A 27871-nucleotide genomic window follows, 5' to 3' on the forward strand; every position below is an offset into this window, starting at 1 on the left:
TACACAAGGATGCTGCTTTATAACTTTGACCAGTTGCTAAATGGATGACCTGTCCGTCCAAGACAGTTTGTAATGTTTCTGGAATGTTTTTATTGTGGCCTGTCGGCTGACGGCCCCTCCAGCAGCCAACTCAGAGGAGGAGATGGCGTGGGACTCAAGGCCAGCATCAAGGCAACCTGAGAGCTCCGAGGGGGAAGAGGGAATGGAGCTGGCAGAGAGAGAGAGAGAGACAGAGCCTGGGCCATCCGTCAGCTCTCAGATGGAGAGTCAACAGCCCCCAGGTCTGGAGGTGGCCGATAAGGAAGAGGAGGAACAGCTGGGTCCAGTGCCTGATGCGCAGATACTTAGAAGGCAGAGGAGAGGAGAACAGTGGAAATCTATGGGCTGGTCCTCGGGACGGAAGAACCACTGCTGCTAGCAAAGTCCCACCCTAGCTCTGGGGATAAAAGGCAGGGGGCGGAGATGAATAGATGTGGCAGACAACTATTCATCTCGCTGCCGGACAGACTCGTTAGTTTGCGAGAGAAAATTTTTTTGCCGGGGATTTCTAATTAAAGGACTCTTTTGAGTTCACGTCAGAGGGCTTGTCGTGTTTGGGAAGCTGGGTCGGAACAAGTTTTGCAAACATGAATAATCGCTCACCTAATTCTGCTTCAGAGGCCGCTCTCATTGGGGTGATGGGAGGGTGATCTCCAGCATCGTGGCCTTTCCGTGGCCTGTTGATGCCTTCCACCAATAATGTTTTGACCTTGGGAGAAAACCACCGACAGAGCATGCATGAGCCAAGGGCTGGCCACCTCTGGCTGAACCAAAGATTGATTGGAGCAGACTAAAGTTAGCTACAGGTAATCAACGCCTTACGAACAACAACTGAGCCCAAAATTTCTGTTGTTAAACAAGACAGTTGTTAAGTGAGTTCTGCCCCGTTTTACCATCTTTCTTGTCATGGTTGTGAAAAGAATCACGGTGTTGTGGCCCGCCAGGGGCCAGTGGAGCTGGCAGCAGAGTTGGACAGTGAGGTTGGGGAGGAACTTGGGCCAATCCTGGGGGCTGGGGAAAGCTTGGATGAGGGCTCTGCATCAGAGGCAGAGAGGGGGCCAAGGCCATCTGATAGTTATGTGCTGCCTCCGGAGCTTCCGGAGTCTGACATCAGTGAGGCAGAAGAACAGCATGAGCCTGTTCCCAGTGTGCGCATGTGCAGAGCTGCCAGAAGACAAGAACAATTAAGAAAACAGGGTCGACTTGGGAGTAAGACTTGGAGATGATTGGCCCCTCCCATAAGACATAAAAGAGGAGCGACCGGGACGTGAGCTTTTGCAGGAAGCAATTAATTCATCTGGTCAGTTCAAGCTTTGAAAAGTTCTATTTGACTCTGTGCTAAGTTTGGCCTTGCCCTGCATTTGGCAATTAGTTCTCTGGCAGCATTCCAAGGGAGATAAGGTGGGTGTTTATAAACATTCCCCTGAAAGACTGTTTGTGAAGCCTTTTGGACTGGGAATGACAATAATTCACAGCCGTGAAAATAAAAAAGGTTTTGCCAGGACTATGTGGACACTGCAGACAGCTTAAATTTGAGCCAACATGTGACCACAGAGGGGTAAAAATCAGAACTTTGAATGTGGATTACATATAGTTCTGACTTAGGCTTCCCCCAAAAAGTGTAAAGCAGAATCCTGGTTCAGACAAAACCCCTTTTATGAAACGAATGTGAATTCCTCTCATTCACTTTCAGCAGAGGCCTGGCAAACAGTCTTTCAAAGGTGTATTTATGACCACAGACCTTATCTGGCTTGGAAAGCTGCCATGTAAATATTTTCCAAAGGCAGTGCTGTGCAAGGAAAGACTTGGCACAGAGTCTCTGAGAGTCACAGACAGATCTTTACACTCCTGAACCAAAGGAACGAACGAACAAATTGTTTCCTGCAAAAGCCCACTGTTCTGTCCCCGTCTCACACACGCACACAAACAGACAGCCGGGGGTTAAATAAACTGGCAGACAACCAATTCTTTCGATAAGAGGATTGGCAGCATCCCAGTAGCTGCTTGCCAAGAACTTTACTCATAAACAAGATACACACAGTTCAAGAATTGTCAAGTCCAGTCCGTAATTAAATCCAAGGCAGATAATGTTGTTTCCAAAGATGCAATGTGACTCGATAGTAGTTAGTTTTGTCCGTCACAGAGTCTGAATGGCCACCTCACCCCCTTATATCCCCTGTGGGGTGTGGTCCAGTAATCTCTGGCACACCTCCTTTTCTGTTGCGTGCGCTTGTCTCTCCGACGCTGGCGTGTCTCCAGCCAAGACTTATCTCCTTCACTGTCCGACTGTGAGGAGATATCTGGCTCCTGGCCAATCTCTTCTCCTACGGGAGACACCTGAGGCATTGCCAGAGAGGAGGGTCCTGGAGAGGGAGGCCTGGCCAACTCCTCTCCTTCATGTTCGGAGCCTTCTTCCTCTGATAAGTCGGCCTCGGGGGTCGGAGCCACAACACCCACTCCCTTTTTGCTCCTCTTTTATTTCCTATGGAAGGGGCCATTCATCGTCCACCTGTGGCTTTACTCCCACGTCGACCCCGATTTCTTAGCTGTTCTTTTCTACTGGCAGCTCTGAGCATGTGCACAACTGGGAACAGGCTCCAGCTGTTTCTCTGCCTCACTACTGTTTAGCTCTGGAGGCAGCTGATAACTGCCGCTGGCTACTGGCGGGCCACAACACATGTACCCCCTAGTTCAGGGGTCTGCAATCTTAAACACTCAAAGAGCCATTTGGACCCGTTTCCCACAGAAAAGAAAACACCGGGAGTCACAAAACCCTTCCCGTGCCTGACTATTTCTTGAGCAGCCACAAAACTAGCCTATGTACTTGAATTAAACATTCTGTTTTCTTCTGAAACTTTTCTTTTCCTGGATTTATCCATGGTTGGGTAAAACCGGGGGTTGAAAAGCTCAAGTGCCGGCAAGTGTCGCACATTGGCGGCTGTGAGTGATATTTTGAGCGACAGGGAGCCGCAGCAGAGGGGTGAAAGAGCCACATGCGGCTCCAGAGCCGCAGGTTGCTGACCCCTGCCCTAGATAAGTCTGTCGGAATTGCAAACGGACACTGAACAAACGGTCGCACGTCAAGGATTCCCTGTGAAATTTAGGTCTGCCTTGATTTCGAAGTGTCTTTTGGCAACGAGATGAATTGACAGTCACTTACGGTTTCAGCCCAGAAAGCATTATTAGCTTGTTGTCGCAAAGGGCCTTTCAAATCGAAATTTTCAGGATAATGAGTTGTTTCTGTTCGAGGGTAGCTAATGTAGCCCTGGGTATAAAGACGTTCAGCTATCTGCATCGTATGCTGCGGTCCCATTCCTACAGATAAAAACAGTTTGGGGAAAAAAAAATAGGTTGAAAATGAATAGTCACCGCATCGCGCAAAAGATGTTGAGACTTTGGAAGGAGTTCAGAGAAGAGCAACTAAGATGCTTAAGGGACTAAAACATACAAGCACGGTTGAAGGAATTGGGTATGGCCAATCTGGAGAAAAGAAGGAGTAGGGGATGACATGATAGCAGTTTTTCAATATTTGAGGGGTTGCCACAACAAAGAAGTGGGGGGGGGGAGCCTTGGTGGCACAGCGGACTAAAGTGCTGTTAAAGTAACACTTAGCTGCCAGCTGCCTGCAATTATTGCAAGTTCAAATCTCACCAGGTTCAGGGTTGACTCAGCCTTCCATCCTTCCGAGGTCAGTAAAATGAGGACCCAGATTGTTAAGGGCAATAGGCTGACTTTGTAAACCGCTTAGAGAGGGCTGTAAAGCACTGTGAAGCGGTACTGTATATACATCTAAGTGCTATTGTAATTTCCTTTCCTTTCCTTTCTTTCCCCTTTCCTCTTTTCCTTTCCTTCCCTTCCCTATTTTGCTTCCTTTCCTTTCCTTTCCTTTCCTTTCCTTTCCTTTCCTTTCCTTTCCTTTCCTTTCCTTTCCTTCCCTCCTATTTTGCTTCCTTTCCTTTCCTTTCCTTTCCTTTCCTTTCCTTTCCTTTCCTTTCCTTTCCTTTCCTTCCCTCCTATTTTGCTTCCTTTCCTTTCCTTTCCTTTCCTTTCCTTTCCTTTCCTTCCCTTCCCTCCTATTTTGCTTCCTTTCCTTTCCTTTCCTATCCTTTCCTTTCCTTTCCTTTCCTTTCCTTCCCTTCCCTATTTTTGTTTCCTTCCTTTCCCTTCCCTTCCCTTCCCTTCCCTTCCCTTCCCTTCCCTCCTATTTTGCTTCCTTTCCTTTCCTTTCCTTTCCTTTCCTTTCCTTTCCTTTCCTTTCCTTTCCTTTCCTTTCCTTTCCTTCCCTCCTATTTTGCTTCCTTTCCTTTCCTTTCCTTTCCTTTCCTTTCCTTTCCTTCCCTTCCCTCCTATTTTGCTTCCTTTCCTTTCCTTTCCTATCCTTTCCTTTCCTTTCCTTTCCTTTCCTTCCCTTCCCTATTTTTGTTTCCTTCCTTTCCCTTCCCTTCCCTTCCCTTCCCTTCCCTTCCCTTCCCTTCCCTTCCCTTCCCTCCTATTTTGCTTCCTTTCCTTTCCTTTCCTTTCCTTTCCTTTCCTTTCCTTTCCTTTCCTTTCCTTTCCTTTCCTTTCCTTTCCTTTCCTTTCCTTCCCTCCTATTTTGCTTCCTTTCCTTTCCTTTCCTTTCCTTTCCTTTCCTTTCCTTTCCTTTCCTTTCCTTCCCTATTTTTGTTTCCTTCCCTTCCCTTCCCTTCCCTTCCCTTCCCTTCCCTTCCATTCCCTTCTATTTTGCTTCCTTTCCTTTCCTTTCCTTTCCTTTCCTTTCCTTTCCTTTCCTTTCCTTTCCTTTCCTTTCCTTTCCTTTCCTTTCCTTTCCTTTCCTTTCCTTCCCCCTTCCTTCCTTCCTGGTGCAGCGGTTAGAATTCAGTATTGTAGGCTAATTCTGCTCACTGCCAGGAGTTCGATCCTGACCGGCTCAAGGTTGACTCAGCCTTCCATCCTTCCAAGGTCGGTACCATAAAATGAGGACCCCGATTGTTGGGGGCAAGAGGCTGGCTCTGTAAACCGCTTAGAGAGGGCTGTGAAGCGGTATATAAGTGTAAGCGCCACTGCTATTATTTTTTAAAAGGAAGGAATCCTGCCGTATTTACCCAACGCAGCGCTGGCAACCCGCAACATTTCCACCGTGTTAAGAGCCAGAGGTCGTTGTTTCACTTTCTCCTTTTTACTCACAGACTCGACCTGCAAAAAAACGGGATGTTCCTTAACCATTTTATCCGGATAAATCAAAGGTTTCTAGGAAAAACTCATTTAAATTTCATTCTCTCTAATTTACAAGAGCAAGAGGAAGGATAGCAAACTACGCATCGCTATCCGGGGAGTCCTGGACTTACGACCACAGAGTCCAAAACCTCTGTGGCTAAGCTAGACTGTTGTTAAGTGAATTTTGTCCCTTTTTTATGACCTTTTCTCCTACCGTTCTTAAGTGAATCCCTGGAGGTGTTAAGTTGTTAAGTGAATCTGACTTCCCCATTGACGTTGCTTGTCAGAAGGTCGTAAAAGGGGAACACGGACGTAACCCCGGGGCAGTGCGACCGTCATAAATATGAATCATTCGTCAAGCGTCTAAATTTTGATCACGTGACCATGGAGCTGCTGCAACGGTCGTTAAGTGTGAAAAACAGTCATCAGCCACTTTTTTCCAGTGCCGTCGTAACTTCGAACGGTCACTAAATGAACTGTTGTAAGTCGAGGACTTCCTCAGATCTATTTAGATGCAATTCTTTAAAAGCATCCAATGCAGGGGTGGGTTCTAAATTTTTTTACTACTGGTTCTGTGGGCGTGGCTTATTTTGTGGGCGTGGTTTGATGGTCATGTGACAATTCTTTAGGATTTTGCAGAGGTACTGGTCTACCAGGCTTTTAACTGCTTGCAGAGCTGTACCGGTCTATCCATTTGTTTTTGGAGGCACTGGTCTACTCATTTGTTTTTGGAGGCACTGGTCTACTCATTCGTTTTTGGAGGCACTGGTCTACTCATTCGTTTTTGGAGGCACTGGTCTACTCATTTGTTTTTGGAGGCACCGGTCTACTCATTTGTTTTTGGAGGCACCGGTCTACTCATTTGTTTTTGGAGGCACCGGTCTACTCATTCGTTTTTGGAGGCACTGATCTACTCATTCGTTTTTGGAGGCACTGGTCTACCTATTTATTTTTGCAGGCACCAGTCTACTCATTTGTTTTCTTTTACCACTGATCAGCTGTAGGGCGGCCCTTTGAAGCCCCAGGGCAAGAGTTTAAACAGTTTTTTTTCCTTCTAGCCAATCAGCTGGGACTCGGAGGCAGCAAATAGATTGGGGGCGGGGCCAAATAAAAGGTAAGAATAACGCGGGGGGGGAGGGCCCAGCTTCTGAACAAAGAGAACCGGTTCGGTGACGTCATATCGTCACCGCTACCGGCTCGGCCGAACTGGGCCGAACCGGGCGGAACCCACCACTGATCCAATGTAAACCACAAGGTAGATTAAATTTTGCAGACTACTTTTGCAGACGACACTAACTTGGTCTTACCTTGGCTTCCTTCGCCATTTTCGTTAGGTTCAAAAACATCTGAGCAATTTCTCGGTCAAAGATCCTGACTCTGTCCCACTCTAGAGTCAAACAACTGTCTTTTTCGGGAGTAACCTGATAAGAAGAAAACTTTTAGAAAAACAAAATGCCGCCTCTCAAGTTCTTCCATCAGGATTTACCACGATGGTCTTTTCAGACCTCATTGTTTTGTTTTATGTTTTGTTTTATTAGATTTATATATATTCTGAAAGTTTTGAGCTAAATACAGATGGTCCTCGACTTACGACCACAATTCAGCCCAAAATTTCTTTTGTCTTAAGTGAAACATTTGGGAAGTGAGTTTCGCCCCATTTTACCAACTTTCTTGCCACCGTTGTTAAGTGAGTCACTGCAGTTGTTAAGTTAGTAACACGGTTGTTAAGTGAAATCTGGCTTCCCCATTGACTTTGCTTGTCAGAAGGTTGCAAAAAAAGGATCACGTGAGGCCGGGACACTGCAACCGTCGTAAATATGAGTCAGTGGCTAAGCGTTTGAATTTTGATCCCATGAGGAGGCGGCAATCGTCGTTAAGTGTGAAAAACGGCCATAAGTCATTTTTTTCAGTGCCCGTTGTAACTTTGAACGGCCCAACATTTCTGTTCTTAAGTGAAACATTTGTGAGGTGAATTTTTTTCCCTATTTTACGACCTTGCTTGCACGTTGTTAAGTGAATCATCACATTTGTTAAGCTAATAACATGGTTGTTAAATGAACCTGGCTTCCCCATTGCCTTGACGGTCGCAAAAGGGAATCACAGGACCCCGGGACATAAATATGAGTCAGTTGCCAAGAGTCTGAATTTTGATAACATGAGGAGGCTGCAATTGTCGTTAAGTGTGAAAAAAAGTCCCAAGTCACTTTTTTTCATTGCCGTCGTAACTTTGAATGGCCACTAAACAAACTGTTGTAAATCAAGGACTAACTGTATGATTTTTGAGGTGGGAATTAAAGATTCCTAAACAACTGGAGGCCGGAAGAATCAGGAGCAGATTACCTTGGCTTGCAACACCCAGTAGGTTTCGGGTTTGAACGACTGGATTTTATCGTGGCGCTCCACGCAGAACCCCAGGGTGGGCGTCTGGCAAGGCCCAAAGGAGATCAGCGAACTGTCTAAATTGCCATATTTTCCCTGGAAATATTTTGTCTGAAACCTGTAGGAATGAATAGAGAACATAAGAGGAAATAAGGAACAGCGTGCGACAGCTGCCAAAAAAAGCCAACGCAGTTTTAAATTGCATTAACAGAGGGACAGAATCAAGATCACATGAAGTTTATTTATTTATTTATTTTATTTATTGGTTCGATTTATATGCCGCCCTTCTCCGGAGACTCAGGGCGGCTTACAATGCGTCAAGCAATAGCCTTCATACTTTTGTATATACCTGCTTAGTAGGGCTTTCGGGGGGCCCCCTAAGCGGTGTTCTTTTTTATACAAAGTCAGCTTATTGCCCCCACAATCCGGGTCCTCATTTTACCTACCTCGAAAGGATGGAAGTCAACCTTGAGCCTGGTGAGATTTGAACTTGCAGTAATTGCAGGCAGCTGGTGCTACTTAATAGCACTTTAGTCTGCTGCGCCACCAAGGCTCTAGTGAAGTGTTTAAGATGTTGGATAACCCTTTGTATGAAGTGGGGTAGGGTTTCCTGCCTAAGCAGGGGGTTGGACTAGAAGACCTCCAAGGTCCCTTCCAACTCTGTTATTCTGGAGGCTAAAATCTTGTCCTCAACATGATCTGCATGTTGCATTTCAGCTGTGCTGAGGACATTTTTGGTATTTGAGTTCTCTTGTTGGAGGGACACGTAGAGGTTTAACTGTACTAACGGTATAACAGATTTGGAAGAATAGAATAGAATAGAATAGAATAGAATAGAATAGAATAGAATAGAATAGAAAATGGAATGGAATAGAATAGAATAGAATAGAATAGAATAGAATAGAATAGAATAGAATAGAATAGAATAGAATAGAATAGAATAACAGAGTTGGAAGGGACCTTGGAGGTCTTCTAGTCCAACCCCCTGCCTAGGCAGGAAACCCTACACCACTTCAGACAAAATTGTTGTCCAATCTCTTCTTAAAAACTTCTAGTGTTGGAGCATTCACAACTTCTGGAGGCAAGTCGTTCCGCCGAATAAACTTTTTAATATCATGGCGACCAAAACTGGATGCAGCATTCCAAGTGTGGCCTTACCAAGACCTTATAAAGTGGTACTTAACACTTCAGGTGATCTTGATTCTATCCCTCTGTTTATGAGGTGCATGGAATGGCCAAAACTAGTGGTCCATGAAAGGCCCAGGAAAAATAAGAAGCCAAGATAGGAAATCTGGTTTACACACCTTGTAAACGCACAGCCAATCCGCAGGTCTAACTCTTGCCGGGCGTCCACCGACAGAGCTTCATTGTGGTTGGGTTCCCCCAACTGGTTCATGGCGTTGCAGATATCCGTGTCAGTGATGGAGCTGAATTTGGCTCTGTAGATCGTCTTCTCGCCTCCACGGGGTTTATTCATGACGGGGAGGGTCGCATCCAGCACCTAGAACCAAGGAAGCCAAATGTGTGGGGTGCGGAGAGTCCTCGTCTTACGACCACAAACGAGCCTAACATTTCTGTTGCTAAGTGAGGTGTTTCTTCAGTGGTGGGTTCCAAATTTTTTAACAACTGGTTCTCTGCTGGGTGGGCTTGGCTGGGACGGTCATGTGACTGAGTGGGCATGGCCAACTCTATGTTACTTGTGTGTGTGGTACCTGTATGGGGCAGGCATGGTTGGGGAGGGAATCCAGGGGTCTCCGGTGGGGAGGCGGGAGGAAAGAAAGATCCAACCTTTTGTATGTGTGTGTGCATACGTGTGTGTGTGTGTGTGTGTGTGTGTTTGTGTAGGAGAGAGAGAGAGAAACTGCGTCAAGCTAGACTGGGAAAGTTGGCTGCAAGAGGAAGAGAAGCTGGGTAAGCTGTTTTTTGGGTATTTTTTGGGCTGTTTTCAGGCTGATTTTCGTGCTGATTTTGGCGGGAAAAACAGCCTGATTCTGCACAGCCTGTAAAACAGCCTGTTTTGTGGGCATTTTTCGGGTTGTTTTCAGGCTGTTTTTTGAGCCATTTTCAGGCCTTTTTGGGCTGTTTTCACACCATTTTTTGGGCTGTTTTCATGTCATTTTTTTGAGCTGATTTTGGCCAGAAAACGGCCTGAAAACAGCCCGGAAAATGGCCCAAAAAACAGTCTGTTCTGTGGGCATTTGTTGGGCTGTTTTCAGGCCATTTTTCGGGGCCATTTTTCACCCAAAAAATCACTGAGAAAGGCCCAAAATCAGCCTGAAAACAGTCCGAAAAAATGGCCTGTTTGGGGGGGCTGTTTTCAGGCCATTACTTGGGCTGTTTTCAGGCCAATTTTGGCTGGAGAAATGGCCGTAAAAATGGCCGGGGGAAAGGGCCAGACGGTGGTCCGATTTGCCGGTTCTCCAAATAGGAAATCTAATAGGAAATCCTTCATAAAAGTTATTGCATTACGTTCTTGATTAAATTATCTTTCCATTGATTTATAATTTTATGGTACTACTCCCAAAAAAAAAGGGGTGTTATTAGCTCGTTTTAGAAAATGCACTTTTCCCAAAAGGTTTCCACAATTTTGGCCACTACTGTATATTCCTTGCAGACAGCTGGTCATTTGCAGTTTTTTTAGCGGGTCGTTGAAGCACTTGGTACAGGGGTATCAAACTCACGTCGTCACAGCAGAGTGACGTGACATATCGGGACTTTTCCCCCCTTCATTAAACCGTGGACATGGCCAGTGGTGATGCATCCGGCTCGCGGGCTGGGAGTTTGACAGCTCTGACTTGGAGATTTATCTGTGTCCTCATAGCTGTACAATTTGGGATGGACACCCTTTGAATGGTGTGGGAGTAGGAATGGATTTCCAGAGGAAAAAATGGCAGACTACAGGAACCCTTTGCACTACTCAGGTGACCCTGAGGACACAGATAAAACCTCCAAGTGGCTTCAGAGACCCTCTGAAAGGATGCAAAGGACCAGCTGTCTGCAAGGAATATCAATCCTTCCATTCCCCATCATCCCATCAGAGCTGAAGAAGCTTCTTGGATGAGAAGCGAAACGTCTTCAAAAGAAAAAACAAGAAAGTCCTGAAAAAAAGCACTTTGGGGCAACCTGGTTAAACGAAGGGAAATGTTACAGTTTGGTCCTGAGACATGTACCTCAAAGCATATATTTTCACCTTCCTTGTCGCAATCCAGCCACAGAACAACGTAATCACAACCTCTCCCTTCCACCTGAAAAAAAAAATCAAAGGAAAGATACATTTAATTCACTGTTCAATGGTTTGGTTGCGTGCCAAAACTCTTGAGATCCCATTTTTGAGCATTTCCACCAATTTGGACGGCTGAATGGCATGGACCCTAAGCAGAGGTGGACTTCAGATCTTTAGCAACGGGTTTGCTGCCCCGTTGCTGGATGGATGTGGCCTAGTCGACTGCCTGAATCACGGCAGGCGAGGGACATTTTTCGCCCTCCCCAGGCTCCAGGGGCTTTCCTTGAGCCTCTAGGAGGGCGAAAACTGCTTCACCTGTGGTCCGGAGGCTAGAAACAGGCCCGTTTCCGGACTTCTGGAACCTCCAGTAGACCCATTTTTTGCCCTCCCAGTCCCTCTGCGCAGCCCGTACACTTACCTGGAATGATGAACAGGCCATGTGGGGACTCCTGGGAGGGGCGTGGTGGGTGTGGGCGTGGCCAGCCAGGGGTAGCATTTGGGGGTTCGCCAAACACCGGAGATCTTTGGCTAGAGGATCGCCCGAACCCCCAGGAACCCACCCCTGACCCTAAGTCAGTGGCCTCCGGCCGTTTGGGAACCAGGGAGCGGTTCCGTAGAGAAAGGTTTTTCCACAGACCGGAGGGGAACTAGCTTCGTGTGCATCCCATGGATGGGGCTTTGCTTGTTCGTGTGGACCGGTCCTAAAAGATCAACCTGGCTCTCACAATCAGGTCAATAAATAGTTAAATTTCTAAGCAAATTCCAAAGAGTTCATTACCTGTAAGAATTTCACCATGTTTAGTTTTGGGTTGGCTTCTTTCTTTTCGGTTGGCGCTTTACTAAAAAGTTCAGCGGGATCAACTTTATCCCAGTTGTTGTATTTTCCTAAAAAGGGCAGATAACATCATCATCATCATCATCACCAACAACAACATCTTTGTAAAGAATTAGAATAATATTTATTTCAGAGGCTGGCACAAAGAGGAGGGAGTCAAGCTCTTCTCCAAAGCACCTGAAGGCAGGACAAGAAGCAACAACTGTGGCAAGAAAAGTCGTAAAAGGGGGCAAAATTACTTAAGAAATGTTTCACTTTGCAACATAAATTTTGGGCTCAATTTGGTCGTAAGTCGAGGACTATCTGTACTAATCTAAAGTGTTGGGATTGGAATTCCCTTGAAACTGCTCTGCATTGCATCCTTCTTGCTTACAGCTTATAGCAAAGTGGAAGTAAATAGCCAAGAATGATTATTTTACCTATAAAATCCAGCGTCATCACATGACCACATACTGACGTCATCTTGAAATGGACGGTTTGTCCAATGAAAGGACCGGTGAATTCATGGACAGAACACACTCCGTTTAACCCTTTGCGAGATGACATGTTTCCTACAGTGGGCGAAAACCCCCCCAACAATATTGCATCACAAAAAAAAAAAAAAAAAAGGCCAGATATTACAAACATCCTTTCAAGTTTACAACTTCAAAGAGATCTTTTTAGGAAACAACCAAAATTAAAAAAAAATTAAAAAAATGAGATAAGGGCAAACATCAAGTTGTACATCAAGCAGGGGTGAAATCCAGCATGTTCTGACAGGTTCTGGAGAACAGGTAGCGGAAATTTTGAGCAGTTTGGAGAACCAGCAAATATCACCTCTGGCTGGCCCCCAGAGTGGGGTGGGAATGGAGATTTTGCAATATCCTTCTCCTGACACGCCCACCAAGCCACGCCCACCAAGCCACACCACGCCCACAGAACCGGTAGTAAAAAAAATTGGATTTCACCACAGACATCAAGCATACATCGAGTTACCTTAAAATCAAAATAGATAATGGTTTTGATTTTAAGGTAAATAAATGCCTTGCTGTTAACATTTTATTAATGTTTTATTTTTTTGTACATTCAACGTATTTAATTTTGAAGAAAAGCCCAATAATTATAGCAACAGCAATAGGACTTAGACTTATATACCGCTTCACAGTGCTTTTACAGCCCTCTCTAAGCGGTTTACAGAGTCAGCCTATTGCCCCCAACAATCCGGGTCCTCATTTTACCCACCTCGGAAGGATGGAAGGCTGAGTCAACCTTGAGCCGGTCAGGATCGAATTCCTGGCTGTGGGCAGAATCAGCCTGCAATACTGCATTCTAACCACTGTGCACCATGGATGGATGGATGGATGGATGGATGGATGGATGGAAGGAAGGAAGGAAGGAAGGAAGGAAGGAAGGAAGGAAGGAAGGAAGGAAGGAATTGCAGTAACACTTGGATTTATATACTGCTTCACAGTGCTTTACAGCCCTCTCTAAGCGGTTTACAGAGTCAACCTCTTGCCCCCAACAATCTGGGTCCTCATTTTATTGACTTCGGAAGGATGGAAAGGCTGAGTCAACCTTGAGCCGGTGAGATTTGAACTGCCGAACTGCAGCTAGCAGTCAGCTGAAGTAGCCTGCAGTGCTGCACTCTACCCACTGAGCCACCTCGGCCCTTATTATATTTATATATTGATATTTAATTTGGGCTTTTACCATTTTAAAATGTTTTTAGTATTTTAACAATCATCTATTTTTAAAATTGGAAGCTTCCCAGAGTCCTTGACCAAGATGGGCCGCTGTAGAAATAAAAACGGAATACTTTTATTTGGTGTGATTAGACACACAAGGAATTTGTCTCCAGTGTAAAACCTCTCTCTGCATTACTATTACTATTAGTCTTCTCATCGTTCCTCTCACCCATCTCTTCCCACTTATGACTGTATGACTGTAACTAATTGCTGTATCCTAATGATTTATATTGATTATTTCCTAGTATGATTTGATTGCTTATTTGTACTTTATGTATCATTAAGTGTTGTATCTTATGATTCTTGACGAATGTATCTTGTCTTTTTATGTATGCGCCAAAGACAAATTCCTTGTGTGTCCAATCACACTTGGCCAATAAAGAATTCTATTCTATTCTATTCTATTCTATTCTATTCTATTCTATTCTATTCTATTCTATTCTATTCTATTCTATTCTATTCTATTCTATTCTACTCTACTCTACTCTACTCTACTCTACTCTATTCTATTTTAATTCTATTCTACTCTACTCTACTCTACTCTACTCTACTCTACTCTACTCTACTCTACTCTACTCTACTCTACTCTACTCTACTCTACTCTATTCTATTCCAGAATAATAATACTGTAATCATAATAATAATGCCAACAAGAGAAGGTAGTAGAAAAGATGAGAAGGATAATACAGCCATGCTACATGGGTAAATAGACCTTATACATTATCAATATACTTAGACATTATATTTAATTTGAATGAATGAATGAGTGAGTGAGTGAGTGAATAATGCTTGGAATATTGACATTTAAAATTGTAACTAATATTAACAGAATATCCTTTTTTCCCCAAACCTCTTGAAAGGATTTTGGCGATGGACTGAGCCAGAGAAGGCTTCTCAGCTACCATAAGGACTATCTTCATCTTCAGGTAATGGTGATGAAGACCTTCAAACTGAAAGAAAATATTTCAGCCTAAACAAGGGGAAAAAAAAAACATTATTGAATCCTTTTGAAAGGAGGGCTGAAAAATTCAGTTTCTTTTCTCAGTTTATTTATTTGTATTCCATCTTTATTATTTTTACAAACAGAAGGTAGTGATATACAATGTCTTCCTCCTCCTATTTTCCCCACCCCCTGTGAGGTGAGTTGGGCTGAGAGAGAGGGATTGGCCCAAAGTCACCCAGCCAGCTTTCATGGCTAAGACAGCACTAGAATTCACGGTCTCCTGGTGGTTGGCCCAAAGTCACCCAGCCGGCTTTCATGGCTAAGACAGCACTAGAATTCACAGTCTCCTAGTGGTTGGCCCAAAATCACCCAGCCGGCTTTCATGGTTAAGGCAGCACTAGAATTCACAGTCTCCTGAAGTTTGGCCCAAAATCACCCAGCTCAATTTCATGGCTAAGGCAGGACTAGAACTCACTGTCTCCTGGCGATTGGCCCAAAGTCACCTGGCTGGCTATCTTAGCTAAGGCAGCACTAGAACTCACAGTCCCCTATTTTCTAGCCTGGTGCCTTCACCACTAGACCAAACTGCCTCTCTGTTTGCTTGCCCAGAACATCTGCCCACCTGGTGCCTAATGTACTCTTTTTGAAAACTCTCTTCCAGTATAATTTGCCAGATTTAGTGTGAAAATGTTTATTAGGTATAAACACTTTCCAAGACATAATTCTATATTGTTCAAGGAAGACCTTGGCTTACAACCATTTAACCACCATTCAAAGTTATAAAAGCATTCAATAAAATAGCTTATGACCGGTTCGAAGATAGTACTAATAGTCACAGGCGCCTTGGGTGCAATCCGAAAACATCTGGAGCACCCCTTGAACACCATCGGCATTGACAAAATCCCCATCAGTCAATTGCAAAAGGCAGCTTGATTTCGAACAGTTTACATCCTGTGATTTCTTTAACACCATCAAACATCCACATATACCAATTCCAGGTCCTTGGGAAGGACTTGATAGGGGGATAAAATTGCCACCTATCCCCCCCCCTCCGAAAAAGACTCTGCAACCAACCACAATAATAATAAAGGTGCCTTGGATGTAATCTCAAACATCTGGAACACCCTTTGAAAACCAGCATTGATAAAAATCCCCACGGTCAATTACGAAAGAACAGCTTACAACCTGCGATGAGACCTTGGACAACATCAAATAACATCTGTCTAATCCAGGTCCTTGAAAAGAACTCAATAGGTGAATAAAAATGCCAATCCAGGCTGAACATCTGGATGACTGTGCAACCAACCGTCATCATCGTAATAATATATTAATTATTAAATGTGCATGCAGCCCAATTCTCAATGACTTGCCATGATTGATGGATGGCTACTTCTGTTTTAGGATTAAGCTACTAAGCATTCACATTATATCTGCATTCTCACAAACACACCAAGTCTCACACAGTTGTTGTTTTTTTAAATTTGATTTATATGCCGCCCTTCTCCGGAGACTCAGGGCGGCTTACAGTGCGTTAAGCAATAGCCTTCATACTTTTGTATATTTTATACAAAGTCAGCTTATTAGTTAGTTTAACCTAGATTTTGAACAAACTACCCTGTATTGTGACCATTTTTGTACTGGAATAAGGATTAACTGGGTTATATAGATCCAGTTCAGACAAAAAAACAACAACCCCAAAGCATAACCACATACGATAAAAAATTAATAGCTTTGCTATTAATAAAGCATGAATTCCTCAGGCTGCAATTAGAAACACAGCCACGGCAAAAGTTATTTTAGGATCTTCCCTTACCCAAATAATGTCTGTTGAATTCTTATGTTAGTTAGTTAGTTAGAAATGTTAGTTATTTGTTAAGAATTGTTTTGATAAAATTTTTGATAAAAATGCCCAATGAGCAAAAGAACAGCCTATGATCAATTTTACCAGCGTCAAAAATACAGGAGGTTTATAACTACACTTTTCATCATAATTAACAAAAATGTAAGTAAGCCAATATAAAAAGAAACTTAGTTAAAATTATTTGGTTATTTTATTACTATTATTCTCAGTACATGTGTTATTTTATTATATTATTATTATTACTGTTATTAGTTCCTGTGTTAATATTGATTACTATTTTCTATTTGGCCTTTCCCCCCCCTGTTTTTTCTTGTAAATGGTATACCCTGACAAGACACTATATTCAAAAATGTTTATGAATAAAATGATTAAATATATATATATATATCGAGTGGATGTGATTCTACAGAGCTAGGGCTGAAGAAAAACCTTGGTTACGTAGGAAAAACCTGGCTAGAGGAAAAACACACATAAATCCTACGAAGAAGTAAGAAAATAGATATTGTACCTTTACAGGGAGGATACATGAGATGTGGGTGTGGCTTACTGATGATGGCTAACGAGCCAGAAATAGATCTATATAAGTCTCTCACCTGGCAGCAAGAACTTGCTGGCTGCCAGAAAGAAAAAAGCTCAGAATCGAGTGGATGTGATTCTACTGAGCTAGGGCTGCAGAAAAACCTTGGTTACGTAGGAAAAACCTGGCTAGAGGAAAAACATATATATACATATACATATACATATACATATACATATGTATGTATGTATGTATGTATGTAAGTAAGTTTTGGTGTATTCGGGTCTTTTCCTGTGTAAGATTGAGAGTATCTTGGCGACGTTTCGACGAGGTCCCACTCGTCATCTTTAGGCTGGTGTCTTCGGCCATCAGTCTTTTTTTTTCGCACGAAGCCGAAATATATATAATCAATCTTACACGGGAAAAGACCCAAATATGCCAGACTTGCATATATATACATATACATATACATATACATATACATATACATATATATATATATATAATTTATATTTCGCTGATAAAGAAATAAAGGGAGACTAGTATAGATCTATTTCAAGCTATTTAGCTCTCAACAGCTATATCATATATATATATATATGATATAGCTGATGAGATATATACATATCTCATCAGCTATATCATATCTATATACATATCTATATACATATCTATATATATGATATAGAAAAAAATATATAGAAAAAAAACCGGTTAAAAAGAGAGAAAAAAAAATAAGATGCCAATCATTCCATAGGAAAAAACAAAAAGGGGGGGGGGGACATTTCTACATTTTCTTCTTCTTTTTAGTTTTTTAATCCTTCCTTCTTCTCTAATGCCCTTTTCTCCCGCTTGATCTTTTACATTTTAATAGACTGCAAAATCCTAATCGATAAGGTTTTTATTGATCGATTTATAGAAGCCAGAGATCAAACCTGAACAACAATTCAGAGAGAAGAGATTTAAATCCTGCAAGAACAGCTCTCTCTCGCGCGCGCGCATAGCCCACCACTCCCCCTTAGGAGTTCCATCCCACGACCCTAACCCCCCCCTAACCTGACTTGCCCCACTCGCGGGGACGCGTGTCTCTCGTGGGAAACCAACCCACCAGTCGTGGGAAAAGGTGCAAAAGGCTTGCTCGCTCACCTCCCTGCAACGTGCAAGGACAGGTGGGCGTGCGTGCAATGGAAGGCGGCTCCCCGCTGGATTCGGAGCCCCCCTCCCCAGCCCACGAGGGGCATCCCCGCCTGCTTTGCCCCGCAGGTTCAATGCACGCCGGCGAGGCGGAGCTGAGAAGCGGGTTTAGGAGGAGGAGGAGGAGGAGGAGAAGGAAGAGGAGGTGGCCTCCGACACCGCCTTCCCCGCCGCTTCTACTGCCGGGTCAGCCGAAGCCAGCGCCGCCTCCGTCCGCCGCCTTCTTCTCCATCTCCCCCACGAGCCGGCCGGTGATGCTCTCCGGCTCCTGTATCCCTCCTGGCGGCTGGTCCTCCGCGCGCGTTGCCATGGAGACGCAGCATCCTTTCGCCCGGCGAGTGGCGGGTCTCCGATTCTGGCTTCTTTTATTTCTCACCTGGCAAGGGCGCGTGCAATTAAAGGGGTGTGTGTGTGAGATGGGCGGCAAACAAATGTTGTTGTTGTTGTTGTTATTATTATTATTCTATACTTTTTTTTTGTATATAACTTTTTATTATTTTTTATAACATTATATTGGCCTAACTTCTCCAATTGTTTAATTTTGATTTGAATTTTAAATGGGGTATTTTAATTGTTGGGCCAAATTGTTTTATTTTATTTCTTTTATTTCTCACCTGGCAAGGGCGCATGCAATTAAAGGGTTGTATGTGTGAGATGGGCGACAAACAAATGTTGTTGTTGTTGTTGTTATTATTATTATTATTCTATACTTTTTTTTGTATATAACTTTTTATTATTTTTTATAACATTATATTGGCCTAATTTCTCCACTTGTTTAATTTTGATTTGAATTTTAAATGGGGTATTTTAATTGTTGGGCGTTTGTATGTAGGTCTTTGGTTATTCGGGTCTTCTCCCACATAAAATTGGAAGTGTCTTGGCGACGTTTCGACGAAGTCTCATTCGTCATCTTCAGGCTGGTGTTCTCGGCTTCGTGCTTCCAGGAGCAATATATAATATAATATATATATTAATTTGATTTATATGCCGCCCTTCTCCGGAGACTCAGGGTGGCTTACAATGCATTAAGCAATAGCCTTCATACTTTTGTATATTTATACAAAGTCAGCTTATTGCCCCCACAAACTGGGTCCTCATTTCACCTACCTTAGAAAGGATGGAAGGCTGAGTCAACCTTGAGCCTTGGAGAGATTCGAACCAGCAGTTAATTGCAGGCAGCTGTGTTAATAACAGGGTGCTTAGACCACTGTACTATCAAGGCTTTTAAATTGCTTTTAAATTTTTGTATTCTATGTTTTTTTACCTTTGGCTGTTCACTGCCCTGAGTCCTTCGGGAGAAGGGCGGTATATAAATTTAAATTTATATATATATATATATATATATATATATATATATATATATATATATATATATAAACAAACAAACAAACAAACAAACAAACAAACAAACAAACATTTAGTACATCTGTCGCCCCCTCCTTGTGACATCTCGGTGTTATCTTCAGTCCTTCTTCTTCTTCCAAAAAAGGAACTTTCTTCTATCTTGATCTTTATACAAACCATTTTAATATCTCCTTACTAAAACAAAATTCCACCTATCAAACGTTTAAATATAATCGTAAAGCTTTTATCTTTTATATCTCTTTTCCAACCAATAATAGAAACAGTTCCATAGAAGAGCCTTGGTGGTGCAGCGGACTAAGTGCTGTTATGTAGCACTTAGCTGCCAGCTGCCTGCAATTAGTGCGAGTTCAAATCTCACCAGGCTCAAGGTTGACTCAGCCTTCCGTCCTTCTGAGATAGGTAAATTGAGGACCCGGATTGTGGGGGCAATAAGCTGACTTTGTAGAAACACCGCTTATGGGGGGGCCAAAAGCCCTAATAAGCAGGTATATACAAAAGAATGAAGGCTATTGCTATAAGTGCATTGTAAGCCGCCCTGAGTCTTCGGAGAAGGGTGGCATATAAATTGAACTAATAAATAAATAAATAAATTATTATTATATACTTTATTCATTAAACATGAAACTCGATCAACTGAACATTTAAAAATGTATCACAAATATTATTAACTGAAACTGATGGTTGATACAGGTTGCTGCTTTAAACTTTTTATAACTTAAAAAAATTACAGAAAATGAGAAGGTGAAGATCTTATTTTTAATCTGACATTCTGCTGAATAAATTTAGGGAGTCCTTACACTTGTGCTGATGCTAGAGAAATCGCAATAATATAGCAGACAAATTAAGATATTTTTTTTTCAAAATCCAGAAATTATTGTTTTGAAAAGCTATTTCAGAACTATACCCCCCCCTCTCACACAGAGGTAGTTGAATAAATTTGTTGGGACTTAAATCTTTTGATACCAACCATGCATTTAAGAGTCATTTTAATGCATCAACTAGCTAAGAAGCTTGTCCCTTTCTTTGTAACCTGGTCATGAAGGAAAATAGTAGAAAAAAGAAAAAGGATTAAGTTCTGTTATTTTTAGCCACGCACGCCAGGAGTTTATAACCGTGATGGCGAACCTATGGCACATGTGGGGCATGCCAGCCGTCGCCCCAGGCCAGCTCCACCACACATGCTCGCCTACTTCCTGCCAGCCAGCTGGTTTTCAGGTCTCTGCTGCGCATGCGTGGGAAGGGGCGGGGCCAGTGGTGGGTTGTTCCCGGTTCTGTCCGGTTCTTACGAACCGGTAGTAAAAGCGGCAGGAGGCTCCGCCCACCCGCCCAGACATCATGATGGATGATCTGCGCATGCACAGAAGCAAGCGTGCACAAGCGTGCGCGAGCAAAGCAAGGGCGTGCGCGCGTTCCCATTGTGAACCAGTAGTAAAGATAAGTAGAACCTACCCCTGGGTGGGGCGCATGTGGGGGATGCCCGTGTGCATCTGTGGGGGCAGGGTGCAACTGCAGGGGGTGCTCGCATTGCATTTTGGGGGGTGCGTGCATGCATGCGCCCTCCTGTGCCCCATTTTGGGCCTGGAAGGCCTCCTGCACCAACCTAGAAGCCAAAATGGGGCACGGGGGTGCCGCGCGTGGCCCTCCCCACGCCCCATTTTGGGTCTGGAACGCCACCTGCACTAACCTGGAAGCCAAGAATGGGCAAGGGGGCCAGGGCACATGCGTGGGGGATGCATGTGAATGTGCGGGGGCTGGGGCGCATGCACGGGGGACGCTCGCATTGCATTTTGGGGGTGCACGCTGTTAGGAAATGACTATTACCTAACTTATTGGGTTGGCAATATATAAACCATCAATGTAGCTTTAAGACTGCTGTATTGCATCATACTGTGTCCTGATTGGTTAGCTCTGTAGCCAATGTCCTTAAGAGGGAGCTAGAAACATAGTTTGTTTCTCTTTGCTGATCTTGCTCTCTGATATCTGTATAAGCTAATGTTTGCAAATCCAGAAGAACTGTTTATTGTGAATGACTACGACGACTGGTAAGAAGACTTCGTTATTGGATTATCCCTGGACTGTCGTTTTGGCTATCTCCTGCATTAGATGTGTATGACTCGGACTGTTTATTGGACTGTGCCTTATTATTTCCTGAAAGTAAACACAACTCAGTGTATCTGTGTGTTGACTGTGTTTATTCGTAACTACTCTCAGTCGCTTTCATGCGCACATCCTTGCTACTCAAGGGTTACTCTGCGAATTCCTTAACACACGCTTTGGGCACTTGCCATCCAAAAGGTTCATCGCTGGTTTATAACTTGTAGTCAAACACAAAAACGGATTTACACATTGTTTTCGTAGTCCACAAGAGGGCAGCAAAATAGCGTACATATGGGAAGTTTTAGGCACGATTAAGTTAGGTACTGGAATTTCCCTTTCCTAACCCACATGTACCCATGCTTGTGTAATTGTACCGTTGCTTTGGAATGTAGAAGAAATTAGTTTAAACCCAGAAGATTTCCTTGTAACCTTTTATTGGAAAGTTATTGGAAAAACAGCAAATCGGGACAATGAACCTCCCCCCTTGTTCCCAAATACTGAACCTTAAAAACTTCCCCAAGTAAACAAGCTTTAACAAAAATGAACGTTAATAAAAAGAAGAATAACAGAGTTGGAGGGACCCTGGAGGTCTTCTTAGTCCAACCCGTTGCAGGAAACCCTATACCATTTCAGACAAGCAGTTGTCCAATCTCTTTTCTTTAAAAAAAATTCCAGTGTTGGAATATCCAAAACTTCTGGAGGCCAGTCCAGAAGTTATTATTATTATTATTGGTTATATTGATGCAGATGATTCATGACCCCAAATTAGGTAAGAGAGCCTTGATAGTACAGTGGTCTACGCACCCTGTTATTAACACAGCTGCCTGCAATTTACTGCTGGTTCGAATCTCTCCAAGGCTCAAGGTTGACTCAGCCTTCCATCCTTTCTAAGGTAGGTGAAATGAGGACCCAGTTTGTGGGGGCAATAAGCTGACTTTGTATAAAATATACAAAAGAATGAAGGCTATTGCTTAACGCATTGTAAGCCGCCCTGAGTCTCCGGAGAAGGGCGGCATATAAATCAAAATTTAATATATATATATATATATATATATCATCAGTGATGGTAAGGAGTAGGGTTTGGTGCAGGTTTCTAACTCTGATAATGTTACCTAGTTGGGTAATGAAACGGCTGCGAGAAAACAATCAGTTCAGAGAGCACCAAAAACTCCACTGCCCTCCTCCTCCTCCACTGCACAACCCCCACTCCCTTTAAGAACTGATGATGGTACCTAGTTGGGTAATTAAATATCTGCAAAGAAACAACCAAGCTCAGAGAGCACCAAGGACCCCACAGTTGTCCTCCTTCTCTCTATCTCTCTCTTTCTCTCTCTCTGTCTCTTTGTCTGTCTCTATTTATTTATCTATCTTTCTATCTCTCTACCTCCAAACCCTTCTAGCACTGATGATACTCCCTAGTTGAGTCATGAAACGTCTGCAAGAAAATAACCAAACTCAGAAATCACCAAGGACCCCACAGTCGTCCTCCTCCTCTTCCACTCCACAAACCCCACTCCCTTCTAGCACTGATGATGTTACCTAATTGGGTCATGAAATGTCTACAAGGAAACAACCAAGCTCAGAGAGCACCAAAAGGACCCTTCAAGTCAGTCAATGGCCTATAATGTCCTTCCATCCATTGAGTAGATTATTGTCCCCTCTGAACCAGGGCAATGGAACAGGAATTCCAGTTCTCCTTCAGTCTGGCGATTTAAATGCAAACCGTTTGCTTCCTGAATCTCCTTTCTCCCAAGGAAGCCGGTCAGCTTTTGCTGAAACTTAAAAATAATTCCCGCTATGTAAAATCCCAAAAGACAAAGCCTGGGGGTAGGGAGAAAGGCGGGGGGGGGGGGGAGGCAATCTCTGCTCCGGATCGTGGCATGTGGAGAATGCACCAAGCTTCGTCTGCTGCACTCACGCAAACGACATTCTCCACATGCCAATTAGGTCCAAAAAAAAAAAAAATTGGCTGTAACTGGTTTATGGCCTCAAATAGTTTACGGGTGCGAGCCGAGCGGTGTTGGCCTGTCGGATGGGACCGAGTTCACAAGAAGGGTTGGAATTCTTTTTGCAGATGGAGAGCCTTCTCCCAGGCGTTGGGAGCCCAGATGCTGCTTCTATCTTTGCCAACATTTCCCCCCCCCTCAAAATCCTGCGGGGAGGGGGCTGATTCAGGGTGGGGGGGATTGTTGTAAAGTTAACAAGAGGGAATTATTTTAAGCCACATTCTTTCTGGGTAGAAAAACGTCTCCTTTAAGAAACCGATTTGGCCTTTCCAGCGGTGCTGAAAGTTTTCTCTTTTATTTATTTTGCATTCTACAATTTGATGATAAAGAAATTACTTGGAAGGTGGAGAGAAATTGTCTACGCTCTGCTTAATAACTAATTCCCACAACACTGTCAAATAATTTACTAAGACTGCATTACTATTATTCTTCGCTTCCTTACTAGTATCTATTCTCTTCCCACTTATTACCATAACCATGTTGCTTGTATCTTTCAATTTATATTATTTTTATTTGTTTCCTAGTACGATTTGATAGTTTATTAGTAACCTTGACTATCACTAAGTGTTGTATCTTTTTATTCTCGATGAATGCATTTTATTCTCCTGATGTACACTGAGCATATACATGAAAGACAAATTCCTTGTGTGTCCAATCACACTTGGCCAATAAAAATCTATTCTATTCTATTCTAATCTATTCTACCCTATTACTATTCTACTCCACTCCACTCCACTCCACTCCACTCCTATTCCTATTCCTATTCCTATTCCTATTCCTATTCCTATTCCTATTCCTATTCCTTGTTCTGTTCTGTTCTGTTCTGTTCTGTTCTGTTCTGTTCTGTTCTGTTCTGTTCTGTTCTGTTCTATTCTATTCTATTCTATTCTATTCTATTCTATATTCTTCTTCTCTTCCTTACTAGTATCTATCTCTTCCCACCTATTACTATAACCATGTTGCTTGTATCTTTCAATTTATATTGTTTTTATTTGTTTCCTAGTATGATTTAGAATAGAATAGAAACTATCACTGTGGTATTTTTTATTCTCGATGAATGTATTTTATTTGCCTTATGTACACTGAGAGCATATACACCAAAGACAAATTCCTTGTGTGTCCAATCACACTTGGCCGATAAAGAATTCTATTCTATTCTATTCTATTGTATTTTTTTCTGCCCCTTTCTCCAAAGAAGAATATTACATTCTCCAGGCTAGCCAAGGGATTCATAAGATAAATGTATGCCTTCCTGGTACAATTATTTCCATGGAGGTCTGACATAACTTCAGCCTTACTGACTTCTCAAATTACATCGCGGATCTGAAATCGGAAAGAATTGGGTGATCTTTTTGCAAAGAAGCATATTTTGCAAAATCTGTTTTGGTGAGCTGCAGCATAACCATCAAAGGTGTGGTCTGGGGGTCCCCACAATGGAGCACTAGCTGCAAACGTTGATGGAGTTTGGCTCTGCAACCCAACAAGAGAGACCCAGACTTCAGAGGATAAGTAGAACTGCAGAAAAAACAATGGCTACCAACCTGCCTTCCACTTAGGACCTGTATACTGCAGGAGTCAAAAAGAGGGCTGTGAAAATATCTACAGACCCCTCGCATCCTGGACATAAACTCTTTCAACTCCTACCCTCAAAACAACGCTGTAGAGCACTGCACACCAGAACAACTAGACACAAGGACAGTTTTTCCCCGAACGCCATCACTCTGCTAAACAAATAATTCCCTCAACACTGTCAAACTATTCACTGTCTGCATTACTATTATTCTTCTCTTCCTTACTAGTATCTATCTTATTACTATAACCAGGTTGTTTGTATCTTTCAATTTATATTGTTTTATTTGTTTCCTAGTACAATTTGATAGCTTATTAGTAACCTTGACTATCACTAAATGTTGTATCTTTTTATTCTTGATGAATGTATTTTATCCTCCTTATGTACACTGAGAGCATATAGACAAATTCCTTGTGTGTCCAATCACACTTGGCCACACAAAGAATATACTAGAATAGAATAGAGTAGAGTAGAGTAGAATAGAATAGAATAGAATAGAATAGAATAGAATAGAATAGAATAGAATAGAATAGAATAGAATTCTTTATTGGCCAAGTGTGATTGGACACACACAAGGAATTTGTCTTTGGTGCATATGCTCTCAGTGTACATAAAAAGACAAGATACTTTCTTTAAAAATCATAAGGTACAACACTTAATGATAGTCATAGGGAACAAATAAGCAATCAAATCATATTAGGAAACTAATATAAATCGTAAGGATACCAGCAACAAGATTACAGTCGTACAGTCATAAGTGGAAGGAGATGGGTGATAGGAAGGATAAGAAGATTAATAGTAATGCAGACTTAGTAACTAGTTTGACAGTGTTGTGGGAATTAGTTGTTGAGCAGAGTGATGGCATTCGGGGAAAAACTGTCCTTGTGTCTAGTTGTTCTGGTGTGCAGTGCTCTATAGTGTCGTTTTGAGAGTAGGAGTTGAAAGTTTATGTCCAGGATGCGAGGGGTCTGTAAATATTTTCACAGCCCTCTTTTTGACTCGGGCAGTATATCGGTCCTCAATGGAAGGCAGGTTGGTAGCCATGATTTTTTCTGCCATTCTAATGATCCTCTGAAGTCTGTGTCTCTCTTGTTGGGTTGCAGAACCAAACCAGACAGTTATAGAGGTGCAGATGACAGACTCAATAATTCCCCTGTAGAACTGGATCAGCAGCTCCTTGGGTTTTCCCTGATTAACACCAGTGTGGTCTGCTGGCCATTTCAGGCTAACCTTTGCACCAAGGAAAAGAAGGCAGGGTGGTGGGTCTCTCTCTCTCTCTCTGTGCATCTCTCTCTCTCTCTCTTTTTCTCCCCCTCCTCTCTTTTCCCCCCTATTCATCCCAGCTGCCTTCGTGTCAATAGGAAATGTAGCTTCGATTCCCTAATTGGAACTGACAGGCATTGCTTGCTCCCTGTCCTCTGCGACCCCCTGAATTGGGGGGGCGAAAGGCTGGGTGTTCCCGACCCTCGGGATCTTATCTTCTGAGATTCCTTTCCTGGGCACATCTGTTGGAATCCATCTGGAGTCCATCTTCAAAAGCTCACCTTTGACCAAGGCCAGCTCAGTTTAGCTCTGTTTGTTTACAAGCCAGCCTCTCTGCTCCTTTCCCTCCCACCCCCTGAATTCCCTCCCACCCCCACCCCCAATGGTTTGATGGATTCTTTTTTGGGCAGTCCCACCCACAAGTAAATTGGGGTGGGGGGGGAGGAGAGAAAGAGAGATTACCCTTTATTTATTTGCTTACCTTTCCCAGCTGCATGGGGAGGAGAGGGGGTTACTTCCAATCAAAGCCCTGTGAAAAATCATTCGCACACCCCTAGTCTGAAAAAAGCAATCAATGTTTTGCCCCCAAAAAATCACATTATTTATTGGCCAAGTGTGATTGGACACACAAGGAATTTGTCTTGGTGCATATGCTTTCAGTGTACATAAAAGAAAAGATACGTTCGTCAAGAATCATAAGGTACAACACTTAATGATAGTCACAGGGTACAAATAAGCAATCAGGAAACAATATCAATATAAATCGTAAGGATACAAGCAACAAAATTACAGTCATACAGTCATAAGTGGCAGGAGATGGGTGGTGGGAATGATGAGAAGATTAATAGTAATGCAGACTTAGTAAATAGTTTGACAGTGTTGAGGGAATTATTTGTTGAGCAGAGGGATGGCGTTCGGGGAAAAACTGTCCTTGTGCCTAGTTGTCTTGGTGTGCAGTGCCCTATAGCGTCGTTTTGAGGGTAGGAGTTGAAACAGTTTATGTCCAGGATGGGAGAGATCTGTAAATATTTTCACAGCCCTCTTTTTGACTCATGCAGTATACAGGTCCTCCGTGGAAGGTTGGTAGCAATTGTTTTTTCTGCAGTTCTAATGATCCTCTGAAGGATCTCACATTTTTAAAAGTTGAGTTCACGGAGGGAGCAAAACAGAACAACAGAGTTGGAAGGACCTTGGAGGTCTTCTAGTCCAACCCTCTGTTCACCACATCTATCTATCTATCTATCTATCTATCTATCTATCTATCTATCTATCATCTATCTATCTATCACCTATCTATCTATCTATCTATCTATCATCTATCTATCTATCATCTATCTATCTATCTATCTATCTATCATCTATCTATCTATCTATCTATCATCTATCTATCTATCTATCTATCTATCTATCTATCATCTATCTATCTATCATCTATCTATCTATCTATCTATCTATCTATCTATCTATCTATCATCTATCTATCTATCACCTATCTATCTATCTATCTATCTATCTATCTATCTATCTATCATCTATCTATCTATCTATCTATCTATCTATCTATCTATCATCTATCTATCTATCTATCATCTATCTATCTATCTATCTATCTATCTATCTATCTATCATCTATCTATCTATCTATCTATCATCTATCTA

General features: G+C 42.8%; 1 protein-coding gene across 1 annotated transcript in view; it reads right to left on the reverse strand.

The window, feature by feature from the left end:
• TOP3B (DNA topoisomerase III beta) overlaps nucleotides 1–17963 on the reverse strand; it is a 32026-nt gene extending 14063 nt beyond the window's left edge. The window contains exons 1-11 of the mRNA XM_070950934.1: nucleotides 17864–17963; nucleotides 14247–14366; nucleotides 12092–12223; nucleotides 11616–11722; nucleotides 10785–10859; nucleotides 8919–9115; nucleotides 7576–7732; nucleotides 6543–6656; nucleotides 5124–5214; nucleotides 3200–3354; nucleotides 643–748 (exon numbers count right to left, since the gene is read on the reverse strand). Coding sequence (XP_070807035.1) covers nucleotides 643–748; nucleotides 3200–3354; nucleotides 5124–5214; nucleotides 6543–6656; nucleotides 7576–7732; nucleotides 8919–9115; nucleotides 10785–10859; nucleotides 11616–11722; nucleotides 12092–12223; nucleotides 14247–14316 — 1204 coding nt within the window. The 5' untranslated portion in view covers nucleotides 14317–14366; nucleotides 17864–17963. The remainder of the gene's footprint in view (nucleotides 1–642; nucleotides 749–3199; nucleotides 3355–5123; nucleotides 5215–6542; nucleotides 6657–7575; nucleotides 7733–8918; nucleotides 9116–10784; nucleotides 10860–11615; nucleotides 11723–12091; nucleotides 12224–14246; nucleotides 14367–17863) is intronic.
• Nucleotides 17964–27871: the final 9908 nt, after the last annotated feature.

The sequence above is a fragment of the Pituophis catenifer genome, unplaced genomic scaffold (assembly GCF_029215685.1).
Source record: "Pituophis catenifer annectens isolate HBS135680 unplaced genomic scaffold, rPitCat1.0.hap2 SCAF_10, whole genome shotgun sequence".
Classification (NCBI taxonomy): Eukaryota; Metazoa; Chordata; class Lepidosauria; order Squamata; family Colubridae; genus Pituophis; species Pituophis catenifer.